Source organism: Charadrius vociferus, unplaced genomic scaffold, assembly GCF_000708025.1.
Source record: "Charadrius vociferus isolate BGI_N301 unplaced genomic scaffold, ASM70802v2 scaffold282, whole genome shotgun sequence".
Taxonomy (NCBI): Eukaryota; Metazoa; Chordata; class Aves; order Charadriiformes; family Charadriidae; genus Charadrius; species Charadrius vociferus.
In genome coordinates, this window is record NW_009647731.1 from 9750781 (window position 1) to 9766629 (window position 15849).

The 15849-nt window shown below is 41.3% G+C and overlaps 1 protein-coding gene across 1 annotated transcript; it reads right to left on the reverse strand.

The window, feature by feature from the left end:
- Window positions 1-804: 804 nt before the first annotated feature.
- Window positions 805-14455, reverse strand: RGS10 (regulator of G-protein signaling 10). Its single transcript, XM_009881652.1, has 5 exons — window positions 14452-14455; window positions 12982-13100; window positions 11410-11496; window positions 4566-4709; window positions 805-951 (listed from the first exon to the last, which is right to left on the reverse strand). The coding sequence occupies exons 1-5, from the start codon at window positions 14453-14455 to the stop codon at window positions 805-807; spliced, it is 501 nt and encodes a 166-aa protein (XP_009879954.1).
- Window positions 14456-15849: the final 1394 nt, after the last annotated feature.

Sequence of the window (15849 nt, forward strand, 5' to 3'; positions counted from 1 at the left end):
CTGACATGCAGGACACGCCCCGGTCAGGTTTCGCTGAAATCAGTGTGCCCAGAGTGGGATATTAACTGTCAGGCTTCCTAATGGCTGTTAAAAGTTCTTCAGAGATTCCCTCTATCTTAGAGCTTTTGTTCCCAAGGGAATATAGGTCATTCCATCCTCTGAAGAAGGTGATTGTCTACTGCAAAAGTGGGGCAAATTTAAGAAATACAGAAATTAAAATCATGACTAGAGAAGTGTTTTGATTCAACAACAAAGGCAAAGCAGAACAGGTATCACCTTGAAAGAAAAAAGTTACATAGGAAGCGACTGGATTCTATTGAGCTTAACCCTGAAAGATGCTGTCCCTTAATGATTAAGTTTGCTATGAATGACTCATCCAAAAAACAATGTGAAATGTACTCCTCAATAGCTTCTCCCCACAATTCAGGATGTAAAAGCCGGTCACAAATAAAAACTACAAGGCAAAAGTAAAAAAACCCACCACCCCATCTCCCATTTTTCATCATCATGATGCTTCACAAAAGAAAATACAAAAATTGAAAGCCTTTTAACTCGTGAAATATGAAATGCAATTCATGCCATGGAGGAATACCTCAGCCTTTTAGCAAAGAAAACAGTCTTTCCATGGGTGCTTGGTTATTAGCTATCATGCAAAAACAATTAGTCGTTCAAGCAATTAAGAAGGTAAGTATCTCCTAAAAAGGTTTTGAGCTTTTCAAGCCCTAAATGCAACTGCTATAAACCTAGACTGTTCCTGAGTGTAATTTAGTTATTGTATTGCCTCTCCTGAAGAGATTCGTTGTATCATGTGTTGTAAATTCTTGATGCTCTTTTAGCTGCAGTCTGAGCCTCTGGTGAATTCTCCTCTTGCTCCTCAGACTTCTTATGGTTTAGGAATATGTCTGACTTTAAGAAGCGGCTGTAGCTGTCATATTTCATGAGATTGAATATCTGGTAAGAGGAAGAAAAAACACAAAATCAATGACCTAAGCAAAACTAAATTTTAAATGAGAAGGACAAGATATAAATTCTAATGTATTTTTGTTCTGTTAGTACTAAAGCATTACTAAAAAGCAGGACATTAAAACACACTTCAGAGTTTCAAAAGGGGTTGCATGTAGCAAACAATATTGTAGGTTCCACAGTCACTGTTTTGCAATAATGCCCGTATTAGTTTAAGAATCAGGTTATGGTTTTCACAGTAGCCAGCTTTGAAAACCTAATACTGAAAATAGGGAGGTCGCATGCCATGGTCACTAGGTAGGATTTTACAGCTGATGATCCGATAACTGCAAGGGGGGACAAGCCAGGATATTACCTGGTCCCTTCCCACAGCAGCCTTAACTCTGCAGAGCCACCAGGAGCAAAACCTCCCGAGGGTGTCCTTTTGGCAGGGTAGCTGGAAGATATTCAGAGGGATGAAGCAGAGCTCAAGAAAAAGAGGTACCTTTTAGGCACCCTTCTGACTGCAGTTACTCTTGAACATTAGAATAGCTCATTATACATGCAGAGCACTGGATAATTAAGAAAAGCCTCTAAATACTTTACAGAATACTGAAACTGCAAACTGAATCTAGACTGAAACAACTGGTTTAACCAATGTTTCTTAAACTTACACCAATCCTCCTACCCTTTTTAGATTACTACACAACCAAATGCCAAGACAGGTTTCAGGCCAGATCAGAAATGTTGTAGGTACTTGCCACAAAAAGTTGATCTGGTAGAGATGTAATTTGCCAGTTAAAGTGAGGTTTAAAATTGGTGGTGGATTAAACTCATGTCATCCGGCTTTTCACTAGCCCATGATGCGCCCTTACTCCCACAGCCAGTAACACAGGCAGCACAGAAGCACGAAGTCAGCATTGAGTACAGCTTTTCTCTCACAGGGCTGGAGTTGAAGCTCGTACCTCAACACAACTGCTTTCTCTTCTATTTATACTCAGACAAAAAACTAGAACTCATCTGGTGTTTTCTGAAAACAAAAGGAGCCTGGAATCTGTTCAGGTATCACAGTCAGGATTATATTTTGCTTTGTCTCGAAACAGAGGGGAAGGAAAAAACTAAACCTCAAAACTATAACTGAGGCACAACCAAAGCCTACATCACTCTCTGCCTATTATTTCACTGGCAGAGCCTCTCTGAGTCATGCTTCATGACTGATTACATTTTATGGTACTCAGAGTAACTAAATTTCCAAGAGGAATTTCTGGATTCTGACCTGCGTGCATGGATAATCCATATGGGGACAACTGGAGCTTTACCTTTACAGGCCTCATTTCTAACTGATAGTACAGCTGGGTAATACAACTATTTGTTAGGAGGGAAAAAAAATAATAATGATCTCAATCTGCTTTTTCATTTCACATCCTCAAGGAACCTGGACAGACAAAGGCAAACACACAAAACTTGACTGTTCTTGTCTGTGCATTTGCTGAAATATTCCCCTTGCAAATAAATTAGATTAAGCTTTTTACTAACCACTGTTTGTTTACATATTTAAAGATTCAAGTTCATGTTTAAAACAGTGAAAATCTTGCTTTATGAGCTATGTGTCGGAAAACTAAAAATCCCCAAACACCCTCTCAATGTAGACCCAAATCAATGCAGTTATGCAAAGTCAAATTACATGTCCTGGCACCGGCTAACAACAATACAACTAAATTTATCCAACTAGCTCAAGGGGAAAAAAACTGTAAGGAAGACATCACCTGTTAAAATGTCATAAGTCAGTGTCAAGAACTTAGACCCCTCTTGCTCCTGGTATCATTTAAAGCACGTCCCAGAGAGAAAGAGCACTCTAAAATCAAAATGTCCTGGAGTCTGGTCAGCCAAATTCTCAGAACAGACAGATTTTATAATCATATGCAAAAGCAGAATTCTCTTTTTCCCTCCCCTCCTCTCGTCGCCTCCATGGAGCAGGAACATTTACCCTATAAGTATTTTGAAATCTACAGATTTCTGTGAACCACCCCAACACCGTTCTGCATGAACAACTGCCTCCAAGCTATTTGTTTAAGGGCATCCCATGAGCACAGAACCACACCCCACAAGTAGCCCCATTTAAATCAGTAGGTCTCTGGAGAACTGGAGTCCTAGTTACCAGTAACGTTGTAGACCAGACTGGGGCTTTCAAGCTCTGCCTTTTTATGCCTCAGACACACAGTGCCAGCAGTAGTTAAGAGTGTTCTTTAGAGAACAAATTATACCACTGTTCATAACTTTATAAGGATTGAAAACTAGAGAAGACCATAACTCTTCCTGAACTATTATCTAACAGCAATAAACAGAAGCTTCAAGCAGTGGAAACCTGCACCAGCCCACAAATGCTCTGCATTTGGTTTTAAAAGTTCAGAGATTTTCTTCCCACACTAGTGGGATTCCTCTACCACTGGTCTAGCACGTTTCCAGTTCAGGTACTACAAATCCCTGGCTGTTCACATGCGTGCTCATCTGTAAAACTGCAGAACATTGTAACTCCAGTAATCTCACCAGCTTTGCTCTCACCCTGAACTACAGTGCTTAGATTTACCAGAACATTTTCTTTCCCTTCCCCCAGTTCAATAGTTCATCCATGAAAAACTTTGCTTCTTCACGTTGAGTTTCAGACATTTCCACTGCAAATGACTTGGAATCTGCTTGAAAGACAGCAGAGCCTTTGCTCCTTCGACCACTTCAATTGACCCAGCCAGTGCCCAACTAACGTATTCAGTACCTGATGTGAAACGGGTTGAAAACACTATTTAAATCAGCATGCTGTTTCTCCACACAAGAAAAGAGCCAAATGGAAAATATAGGTAGTCCTGAGGATTGTACTGAAATTAAAAATAGTACAGACTGCAAGTGCTGGAAAGCTGCAGATAAGAATGACTCACTTCACAACTTATGCTTTAAAATAAGTTAAATATCAAGAAAATTTACCACCAAAAGACATGCATGCAAAACGTCACCTAATTTCTATCAGACCTCCCAAGATCTACAGGAAAAGGCAAAGCAGACACCAACTCCTCTTCTAAGTTCTGCATGTCACAGAAGAGGAGGCTTTTCAGGAAATTGCATTATATTCATATCTATATAAATACCAAAACAAAGCAAAGTGAAGAATCTTGAGCTCTCAAGGAAACCAGTGGCAACTACAGAAACAAACATCAGCGATGACTCAGCACAAGTGAATACACAGGAAAACGTAGGCACAAAGTTAGCCAGCCGGGTGATTCTCAAGCTACAGGCAGAGGAACCCAGGAAAAAACTTTATCCAATTTTCCAGGAAAGTCCTGAACTGTAATTTGCATGGTTGTGTGGAGTCACTTAACTAAATGGCCCTAGTTAGACGGGGCCAAGAACCTGAGGGATGGTGCATCCGCCCTCAGAGTGGCTGCAGTAACATCGCCAATGTGGAAGCAACCCAGTTCTGTGCCTTACCTATTCAATCCGTGCCACGGGTAGCAGTAGGCAAATTCCCAGCTTCCCTACAAAAAATCCCTACACTAGCTTGTGGTTAGAAAGCAGAGCCCATTAAAAGCAGACAAAAACTAAAGAAAGTCCGTTCTTGAAGAAAAGAACTTTACCTGGTCCTGCAGCTTCTGAAACATGAGAGGGTGAGGTGTCTCCAAAATGGTCTCATTCAAACGGGACTGCCCTTCAACATTGACTTGGGAGGAAGCTTTACTGGACAGGAAAGTCATGTAAATTTCTTTAGCTTTTTCTTGCATCTGCAAAAGGACATATTTATTTACAGAATTATTTGCTGTGGGAATATTCCCTGTATTTGTTAATGTTTCATTGGAGACTGCTCTGGGTCACTTACTTCCTGAGGTTCACATCTTAAAACCAAAACATAATCTGAATTACAAAAGAAAACAAGAAATAAACCAAATATACATAGATTACCTTATTTGTGTATATTCATTTGTACTGGAGGAAAAACATCTCTGCAGGCCAACCGCACTGACATTAGTGGAAGCTACCCGCATTCGGCACTTAGGTTAAACAGCGGGTTGTGATGTTTGAGTCTGAGAATCCAGTATGAAACTGCCCATCCACTAGGCCTTGTCTTCACTATTTACAAGACTGTTTTTACCAACAGATAACCAGCACGCGCAAGGAACCCAGAGAAAAAAGGCACTGTGGAAAATTACCCTTACTGCAAGGCAAAACTAAGCAAAGGTAGTGCTGCAGATAGATAACCTTGTCCTACTTTGTCATAACTACGTTTTTACCTCAGGGCAGCTCACGTGCAACACTGGCTACATGATTAAAAAAAACCCCAATGACTATTTTTTTGGCTAATGGTAAAGATAAGAATCTTAAGAGCCTCTGAAAGCTGATAAATAAGGGTAGGTGTGACCTGCACAAAGCAGTTTGTTAGTGTTTGTTCTGATTTCAGCAATCCTGTTTCAGGGGTCTTCTCTCGATAAATCAGTACCAGCGATAACATTCTGACCCTCCCTAGCATCTTTAAGCTTCAAAGCAGTAAAAAAAGTGACCACAATCCTCTGAAATTCAATGCAAGCTCTCCCTTGACCAGAAGATCGGATAAGAGAAAGCCAGTGGAGGAGAAGAGAGCCAAGCCAGGCAGGAGGCAAACTCCCCTGCTGCAATTTGAATTGCGCACGCTGAAAACAAGGCCCACGCAGCATCAGGCACTGTACGGGCACTTGTCCGTGTTCCCCACTGCACATCTAATGAGCAACCGCACCTCCAGACCAGCACCAACTAAGGGGCTGCGTCTTTGATGGGAAGTGGGCTTGAAGAAGGAAGCACTTAAACTCTTGCCCATGAAGGACTCACAGAATTTCTTTCATGTTTTACAGCTGAGAATCAACATTTGGGAATAATTAGGAGAAAAGCTACACGTGTTTGACAATTCACAGGGCCTAAAGAGTTAACTCTCTCACTGCTGAAGGGAACATATTTTCCAGGAGTATTCCTTTTTAATACAGAGTATTCGTCTGGTGGGTAAAACACCACGTGCCAGTGGCACTAGGTCACAATGAAGTGTTTTATATCAATTTCCAATCTTTTCAATCTCACAGATCAGGGAGGACTCGGTCAGCCATGTCTATTCTAAATGAGCAATTAATCCAATCGATCAGAGGTGTGAACGCTTTAATTGGTAAAGTTAATACCTTAATGCAGACACAGTAAAGGTACCTTCAGCTATTATCGCATGAGCAAGCGTAAATGATTGTACTGTCTGTCAGTCCTACCTAAATAACTTTTGAACCTGCAACCATATTTAAGAGAGGGGCAAAGGACTGAGAAATAATTACCCTCCCACTGATTCAATGGGAAAGCGAGGCGAGAGAAAGGAAAGGGAGAGAAAAAGCAGCGCGTGCACCGAGGGAAAAGCTGCAGTATATGTTCAAAAGTTATCTACTCTACTTGAGCAGGCAGCACGTCCTTAGCAGCTGGCTAATCGATGCATGCATAACTCCGCGTCAGCCACAACACAAGGTGCTGCTCACCCAAGGAACACAGGAGCAAGCTGGGCACTGCAGAGAAAGAGAAGGCGGCTCGAGGGGAAACATGAAACTAGAAGTACTGTGAGGAAGTTTAAAGAACATGGCGGGGAACGAGACGATTGTGTGGGAGGTTGGTGAAATGAGGAGGATCTCTGGATTTTGTGGGGAAGAATGACGAAGAAAGGAAGTGAAAGTGCTGCGGTAGGGAGAGATGCAGGGGACCTGACTTTATAGTAATGGGAAAATACGGAAACGCACAGCTAAACATTGCAGGTTCTGCTGCACATGGAACAGCTGTTATGCTACATCTATGCTTCAGCAGCATAGCATCAGTTTAACGAGAATATTTAAAAAAAAAAAAAAGTACAGTTAAATCTGCCAGTATGTTTATATATCCCACAAATAATATTCAGGGAGAGCCAGGTTCAAGCGGAGGAGACAGTCATGTTCCCCATTCAGTGGGTGGCATTCTTTGTTCTGTGTCAGCCTGAAACTAATGCCTCGGCACAGGGGACTCTACTCTGGAATTTAAACAACACTTAAACTGGGATCTTGTTCACAGGTGGTTATTAAAGGACTTCTGGCACTTTTCACTTACATCTGTGTGCTTGCCCCAGCATGCGTGCCAAATTCCCATTTGGAGTATGAAGTTCTGTCTACAGAAATCCCCCTCACTATTTCAAGTGGATACAATATTCTTTCCCACTTCCTTTCCTAAGGTCAAATTCAGCTCTCAAGCATGTGTGGCTCCCAAATGAGGTGAATGGAAGTCCCAGATGCTCATCAGAACAGGCTCCAGCAGTTAGCAGCTGTGCAGCATTACCCAGTCCTGCTTAACCATTGCCACATTCCACATAGGAAGTGGCAAAAGAAACTCTTGAATAGGTATACTTTGTTCTGAAATTGTTCTCTACAAAACTTCTCAACATGGTGGGTTTTAGCAATACCTGAAAAGAGTTGCTGTTTGAAGCATTTATTACAATATGTGATTTATTTTTAAAGCTCAGCTGCAAGAGAAGAAACATTTAAACCTTAAGAAGTAGCACAATGGACATGTTGTTTATTTCATTTACAGGCACAAACACAACAGCATATGACTAACTCCAATAAAATATTTAAATTTCATTCGCTTAACCTCACCACTCCCATTTTAATAATTAAATGTGTCCTAAGATGAGGACCACATGGGTGGCAGCAGAGCTCGCTGCTACAAGCAGACTTAGGTCCTTCCTCAATCTTCACTAAAAATTGTATTTCTATTTTAACTTCAATTATAAAGGAATGATAAAGAAAGAATATCCTTTAAAAAAAAAAAATACAGAAATATGTCTTGAGCTGAGGGGAGGAGTTTGTGCTGAATGACCACAGGCTGAATCCAGGCCATCTAAAAGCTGTCTAGACCAGTAATGTAGTCTGCTTGCTCTCTAGCTCTGCAGATGCTGAAAATCTCCCCTGCCCCGTGAAACATGCATGCATTTTTTATTAGTTCACCAAAACAGGAAAACAAACACAAATTTGTGGAGCAGTCTGGTCTGAACTCCATTTCTGCCTTCTCCTGCCTAAGCACTCCCACCATCAATCGGGAGCCAACAAAACAGTTGTGCTTCTTGCCAGCGCTCCCTCTGGATCCAGCAATCCTGGCTGCATGGTGGCTCATGTTCAAGAGGAAGGGGACAGAGAAGATGTATCTGCACAGCATCTTGCAAGATCTGCCTGTGCTGGCTTGATATGTCAGCTTCTAGGCTGAGCCCACGTGACTGTGGTTAGGATAACGACTGAATCAAATTTAATAAGCTTTGAGGAAAGGCCCAGGGTATTTCCTTAGAGTGGCACTAACAGAGTTAGACAGTTTGCAACCAAAAGAAAGCTGGAGCAAGGCGAGCCTGCATCTACCTGTGAAGACCAGGAAGGACATGAGGGAAGCATGTTTACTGGGCCAATCAGCCTAATGGTTTAACAGCCTATACAACCCCAAACACCGCTCCAGGCTGACACTGAAGGGATGACAATAACACTAGGCACAATGGATACTTAATCCGCTGACCAGGTGGTGACCTTTGTGCGCGTTTAAACGGAACAAGAAAGAACCCACACCAACACTCTCATGTCAAGTAATGGAAAATTTCTTATACTTTAAAACCAGGGGGGAAAAAAAAATCCCATTTGATCTGGGTTAAATTGAAATCAGCTTCATCTGACCAAAAGTCTAAGTGTCTATGAGCTACTTTCTGTGGTAAACCAGTTTTAATGAGAAGCAGGTTATAAAATAAGTAAAAAGTTGCTTTAGATACAAAGTGATTTCTGCAAGAGTCACTTTCAGAAGACAAATTCATGCTTCATGCTATCATAAACACTGGAAAGATTTCTATTTTTGGTGTTTTTTCTAGCTTTGTAAATGATCTAAACAAAGCCATCCATAAGCAGTAGCTATAAAAAAATTACTGTAAGTCTGTGTCATTCTAAAACACATTTATTCTAGCTGGCTGTAATAGCTCGGGTGGGTACCAGACTCCAGACTGATCATACTGTGTAATGACTGGTACTGAATAATTAAGCTAAATGGGACCTAGTTATGTCTCTGTCCATTGATTTGGCAATTCATTCAAGAATTCATTAAATTACTATCTCTATACATCAGTTTACCATTTCCTGCACTAGCACGCACAATCCTGAAGTAGCTAAAAAGATGGAAATTATTTAGCAAGGGGAAAACATGATTATTATCCCATTGCAAAACGAGAGACCTTACAGAAGGATTTTCCACTTCCATTTCCATTTGTAAATGCAGTTTGATACCTGTCCAAGGGGTATCAAAGAAAGGCTACATACCTCTTAGCACAGACACTGTACGATGTACAGAGAAAAAACATCTGCCCTGTACAAAGCAAAGGGTTCTTCCCGTTTGGTGCCCAACTGTGATGCTAACTTCTGCTTCACCAGCTCAGAAAGTAAACGATTTTAATGGATTAGGAAGAGAGAGCCAAAATCCTCAGATTCCCAGCCCAGCATATTGAACATACCAGCCAAGATGCTGTAAGGACATTTGGGCACAAAAGAGAGGAAATGCTTTGTCACAGACTGACAATAATGAGATCCGTGGCTTGTGCCAAAACAGAGCCGGGTCAGTGGGACTGATGGTACTGTGCTCACCCAGACAGGAGGTGATTCCGGTGCAACCCAGCCAGGCTGCAGTTGGAACATTCCCTTACAGGCAAGAGGAGAGGACAACTCCCAGCCTCACTCCAGCTACCGACACTGCTGCCATCATAGTGGCATCTAGCACAGTTCCCTCTTTTCTCCCATCTCATTTACTTTATTTGTCTTTAGGCCTGGCATCTTACAGAAAAATAGCCTGAGTAGTTGTTCTCCTCTGAAGATCTGCACGCATGGACCTTAATGAGGGAGGGAAGCAGACACAAAGCTGAAACACAGCTAAATACTACAAAGTGTGCAGTCAAATTGGATATTTTTCTCTTCTTGCAAAAATTACTATTTTTGTATTTTTGATGGATTTATCAATACCAAAAAATATTCCCAACTGAAACAAGCAAATTGTTTTGAGGGGAATGCTTTTTCAGTGCAAAATACAGAATATTTACAGAAAGTAGGCTCCCCTGTAAAAAATACGTTTTGTTGAAAATCCAGGGAATTTTTGTTTTTTGTTGAAAATCTGCTGGGAAACAATTTCAGCTGACAAGATTTGATTGACCTTAAGAGAGGAATCCTGCAGTCTGGACACAGCTCTCTTACACCTGCACTTCATAACGCCCCTAGTAGCCCCGTTCCCCAACATGACTCCTATTCTCTGACATTTCTGACACTACTCAAAGCATGTATGGTCCCATTTGAAGTAGGTTTAAGTGGCATTTTCCCAGTCTCACCTTCTCATGGTACTCTGCTTACTCTGGCCAGAAGAATGCAAAAGGGGTTGTACATTTGCACTCATTGCTTTCTAAAATGCTCCCTTTGGCAACAAGAGTTGCGCACATGTGAAAAGCATAAAGGTGGGATTTCAAAAAAAAAGGGCTTATGGGATTTAGGAGCCTGACTCTCAAGGACAGCGATGCTCAGCTGGAATTTTGGAACTATTTCATTTCATGATCACAGAATCCTCCTCTCAAAGCTGAAATAAATTTGGAATTCCCCCCCCCCCAACCAAAAAAAAAACCAAAAAAACAAAAACACCAAAACCACAAAACTTTTTCAGAAACAAGCAAACAAAAACCGGTACTTATTATAGGCCTGAGTCTATAGGCTTCAAAGCCTAAATGTGAAAGTGGATCCTGTGTGCCTGGCTGATTTAAATGTAGACCAAGATCCAAGCAGTGGAAAAAAAACTTACCTGAGGTGGCTGGCTGAAAAATTTCCAAAAGAGTATTTTCTACTAGAAAAATATAGCTCTCGTGAAAATGCAAATGCTCTGCAGGTATATATCAATTTGAATAAGTATTTAAACAAAAAAATCTGAATGGACCCTCAATTTCTTTTGCTTTGTAACTTGTAATTTGAAAAGGCAAAACTTTTCATTGTGGTATTGTAAAACCTTTTGTTTGCGCTGTTTGTTATTTTATGTTCCAATAAAATATTATAATGGTGTATATTGTCATGTAATAGCTGCTATGCTTCAAAAAAATCCTGAATGAAACATCTTTATATTTTCAAGTAAGATGATGCAACATCACCGAATTAAACCTTTTGCTGCTCCCAAGCAACAACAAAACATTCAGAGTTTTCAAAACATGGGAAACCTGACAATTTCAGCATTTTGTTTTATTTTGAAATAGAACCAGCTTTGTTTCCAAACAATTCCAGTGCCTTGATTTCAGTGCAATTCCTTCCAATATATTTATTTGCACTCACATGGAGCACGTTATGCAACAGAAACGTTATAGCTCCAGTTCTGCTATGGAAACTTTGTTGACAAGTAAAATTTATTTAGGAAACATACCTGTTTTTTTCCCTGTGTTTTCTTAAATTCTTCACATGCTAGCCAGAACAAAACGTTTTCTTCACTAAATTCTTTCTTTAAAAATTCCTAGGGAAAAGAAAAACAAACAAACAAACATTAGGATCCAATTTCTCAATTGTTTTTCTCTCTTCCTACTATAGCTATTAAAACTAGAAGCCGCCTATGGCTAGCCTTACCACGGTATGAGTTTATGTAATACAGTGTAACAGAGCCACTGCATCAGTTCATCTGCACACTACCAAGACACAAATGAACAAATCATATATATTCAGCACTTTGAAACCACATTCCAGGAGAACGATGAACAACTTTTAATCTCAGAGCATATCAGTAACTAACAAGAGAGTTTCTTCAGTCTCCCTTAAATAACCCGAGCAATTTTACAGTCGTCCCTCAGAGGGAAATCCAAAAATATATGAATTCATTAGCAGGTGAGCATAATGAACTATTTTAATGAGAGTCATAGATCACTTGAGATTCTCATCTAGTATCTTTCTGATTTTTTAATGAGTAAAATCTCTACAAGTGTTTCTAAACATGATCATCAGTGGCAATAAATTCACTTAAGTAAACTAAAGCAGAAGATGTATTTGCGTTCTCTAGACAGTGTTTAAACAAAGCACATTCCTCCAAAAGTGAGGCACGTTTTAAAATGGGGAAAAAATGTACATTAAATTTTGTTATAAAAAATAATAACTTAAATATTTATAGCTCTGAGATCATCAGTTTTCACTTTCAAGTGTTAGAAAATAGAGGTTAAGTAATGCCAAGAATTAAATAGCACCAAGATTACTTTTTTTTTTTTTTTTTTTATTCTGAATCACAGTGTTTTGTACTTCTGGTTTACATCATTTTTCAAACCAGTCTGTCAGGAAACCATTTCATCCCAGTGCATTTTATCAGTGCTTGGTGTGGCAAAACCACACTCAAGCAGGTAGCTCCTCTTCCTATAGCTAATATGCCAAGAAGGCCTTGAAAAACCAACTTACCACCCTCACGCCTAATTAAGCGTCAAGCCTGCATTTTGAGCTGCGTGAGCCCACACTTTGTAGTAAACTTAAAGGGAATTACTTTCAGTGCAGCTGCTGCAACACAGAATAAGAGCCACACGGAGTTACCAGGCTCAGGAGCTGCTAGTGGTAACTCATTGCTTAAGTAAGGACAACGTATGAGAATACAGAGCGCAGGATCAGTCCTCAGTGATAAATAATGCTTGGCAAGAGAGATCGGTGGCTCAAGGACTGTAGTTTATCCCACAGTAACTTGTTAATCCTTGCAAGAGCTGATAGATCCAATTAGAAAGACGCAATCAAAAGTCTTCCACGTGCCTTATGAGAACAGGCTGCAGCGGCAGTGGGCAAAAGGCACTACCTCAGAAGCTCAGCAAATGCCATAGCTCCAACTCTGCCACCTCTGCTCAGGGTACGTATCTAGAAGGATGCACGCCTATGTGCTTACAGCACTGGCACAGCTGCACCATTTAGGCTGAGACTCATTCAGCTTTAAATCCTAATTTCAGTTTACATAAATATCCATAGTTAATATAGCAACCCTAAATCGTTTCACTCCTTCTGGATCTTCAAGGAGGTTCTCCAGGGATGTAGCCCATTTTGAGGTTCCTTTCAAGGTCTGGTGGCTGCTGCTTGGGTGACCCTCGCCGTCATTTATCTCTGGAAAAAATCGAAAGCAATGCCATCTTCGTTAGAAGCAATTAATGTCACATGCATTTCTTCCCCATTGCCCTCTGCACCCTTGGATTACAGTTGCTCTCTTTAAAGGAAACACCATAAAACTGAAAATAAACACACACACATTTTTGAATTCTGCTTTGCCTGTAAGGAGGCAAAAATGCCTTGCAGTTAGATAATTCATGAGTATGTAAGTCAGCACTGTCACTCTTTTATAGGAGTTCAAGCACCTTTTGCATGTGGAACACAATGACCGCAGCCTGTGTAGTAAAAGGACCATTTGCCTTTTGTTCTGGCACTGTCAACAACATTGGCATCTATAAAGCAAATCCTGGTCAGGAAAAGGCAAAGAGAGAAAGAAAAATAATGCTTTGTTTAGCAGGAGAACAAGTCCAATATGTTAACCCTGTCTAACAGGAGGAAAGACAGCTGGCAGAAGAGCCTCATTCCAGCTGAGTCAACCTGCTTTTGGGCAAGTGGTATTCGGGTGTTTGTTCTGTTTGCTTGTTTGTTTTTGAGTCCGCTAAAATTCTGCTTTTATAAGGTGTACCAGACTCTGCCTACATCCTACCTGCCAGCCAGCCTTCTCACAGACAGGACAGATGCTATACATTTCTGAATTTTTCTATCCCAGGGACAAGAACGTTACATCCAAGGCTGGTGATGCCACAAAAATTGGTTGCTAGCTACCCATCAGAAAACCTGTTACTTGGGAAGACTCCAGGAATTTTACTGCTGATGTGAAAAACTCTAAAACAGACACAAAGCACTTGGCCTCCTTTCCTCTCACCCACGGAACGCCCAGGGAAGACAGCAGGAGTTTCAGGCCATGAGAAGTCAAGCTAAGAGCTCCACTTCAGGTCACTACGCACCAGAAAGGTGCGCAAAACTCTTACTGTAATCAATACAGCTTCTATTTATTTTTATAACCCCTTCTTTTCTCCCTACCAACTTATTGGAAATACGGATCTTAGTAACTTCTGCTGAAGCTTTGTTATAAAACCCTTCCTCTACCATGAAACTAAACCTCAGCAAGTATCTCACAAAACTATCTATGCAGAGTTATACTATCAGATGCCCTTTTCAGCTGGTAGCTAGAATGATAAATGCTAAGGTTAAGGCCCCACAAAATATTGGCACGACAGCAAAGCCTTCTGAGTTTTGGTTGGTAGGGACCTGTAGAGTCTATTTGTTTTTCTAACAGCGAGATAGGCCACTGTTTCAAATGAATGAACACCTCCTCTCCCTTGATAGGAACGTGGGCTTTTTTATATACAGGAGAAATTACAACGCTGGAAATGAAGTAAACTTTCTGGAGCCACAGATTCCATACCCATTGCCCAATACTGAGATCTACCAGTAAATGCCCCAAGTAAATACAGACGTAAAAAAAAAGGAATACGTCTGAAACGGCAGAGCAAATGGTGACCACAGGCGACATTTTCCCTGTGTAAATCCTGTCTCTCCTTTGCTGCCCTGCTCTCACTCTCCCGGGCAATTACAGCACCAAACTGAAATATCTTTACAATGAACGCATGACTCTATGCCTGCACAAAACCCTTCAGGACCCAAAATCATAACCAATTTGGGTAAGGACTGCGACAGATTGGTCTTCAAAGCAGCAAGTATACCTACAGCTCTGCAAGAGAAATACACAGTCTGCTAGTTAAAGGTCATGAGTCAGAACCTGGGGATTGTCTCCAAACCACTACTGCAGACTTCACATGTGACACAAGAGCACAGTGAGTTAACTGTGCCTCAGTTTCCCCTCCCCTCATGCAAAAGGATGTGGTTCTTGATTATCGCTTGCAAAATTTATTTTAGGAACCTGACTCAAAGTATCTGAGCATCTAATCTTAGTAAAATCTGTGAGATTTAAGTGGGAATAGCCAAGCACAATGGAGCAGAACACAATCAGCTCTGAGGAGCTTGAATCTCTTGTTATGATCACTCTCATCTGCAAGCAGAATGGCAGCTTTATGTGTACAGCTGCTAATGGCCTGAAGAACCAGGCCATCCCCTTATTTAATATATGATTTAGCACAGAACACATGGGACCGAGTCTTTATTTCTACTGTTTCTTTTCCAGCCAGACTTTAAGTGGACATTAATGATTACTTTGAAAAGCATGTATTTCAATGAGCCAATACAGGGCAGACCCAGTGCCATGAAAACCCCCAAAAATTTCTGGTGAGCGGACAAAGGACAGAAGTGCTTCCACGCACCCAGGACACATCAATCTGCTTCCCCTTGGCTGTTCTCACTGGTCTCTCACTGCTGGTCATTCTCTGCCCTCCCTGATCGCCGTTCTCCCCAGCTTCCTCTCTCTTCCAGCCTACGCAGCACAAACCAACCCCATCCACCATTTGCGTTCTCCCTGCTCCTCCTCGTTACCCTCCAAACGCTGTGCTCTCCTATGATCCTGCTCCCTTTCTCCCTACCTTCTCCTACAGCCTTAGTAGGGAAAAATTTGGTTTTGAAGGGAGGATCTACAGAACTTCTTCCTAATGTCCACTCTGCTGAGCCTTGTACAAGACTCTTACTCCGTTTCCCCACCTAACCAGCTCCCCATAACCCAAAAAGTACTGTGGCACTGAGGTGAGGCTTCCCTGGCCGTTGCTCGTACAATGCAACCCTTTCATTTACCCCTTGCCTCAGTTACTCAAGCTGGGAATTGCCCAGAGCAGAGGTTATGGGATGGCGCAGGGGCTGGGCAGCTCTGCCCAGCCAG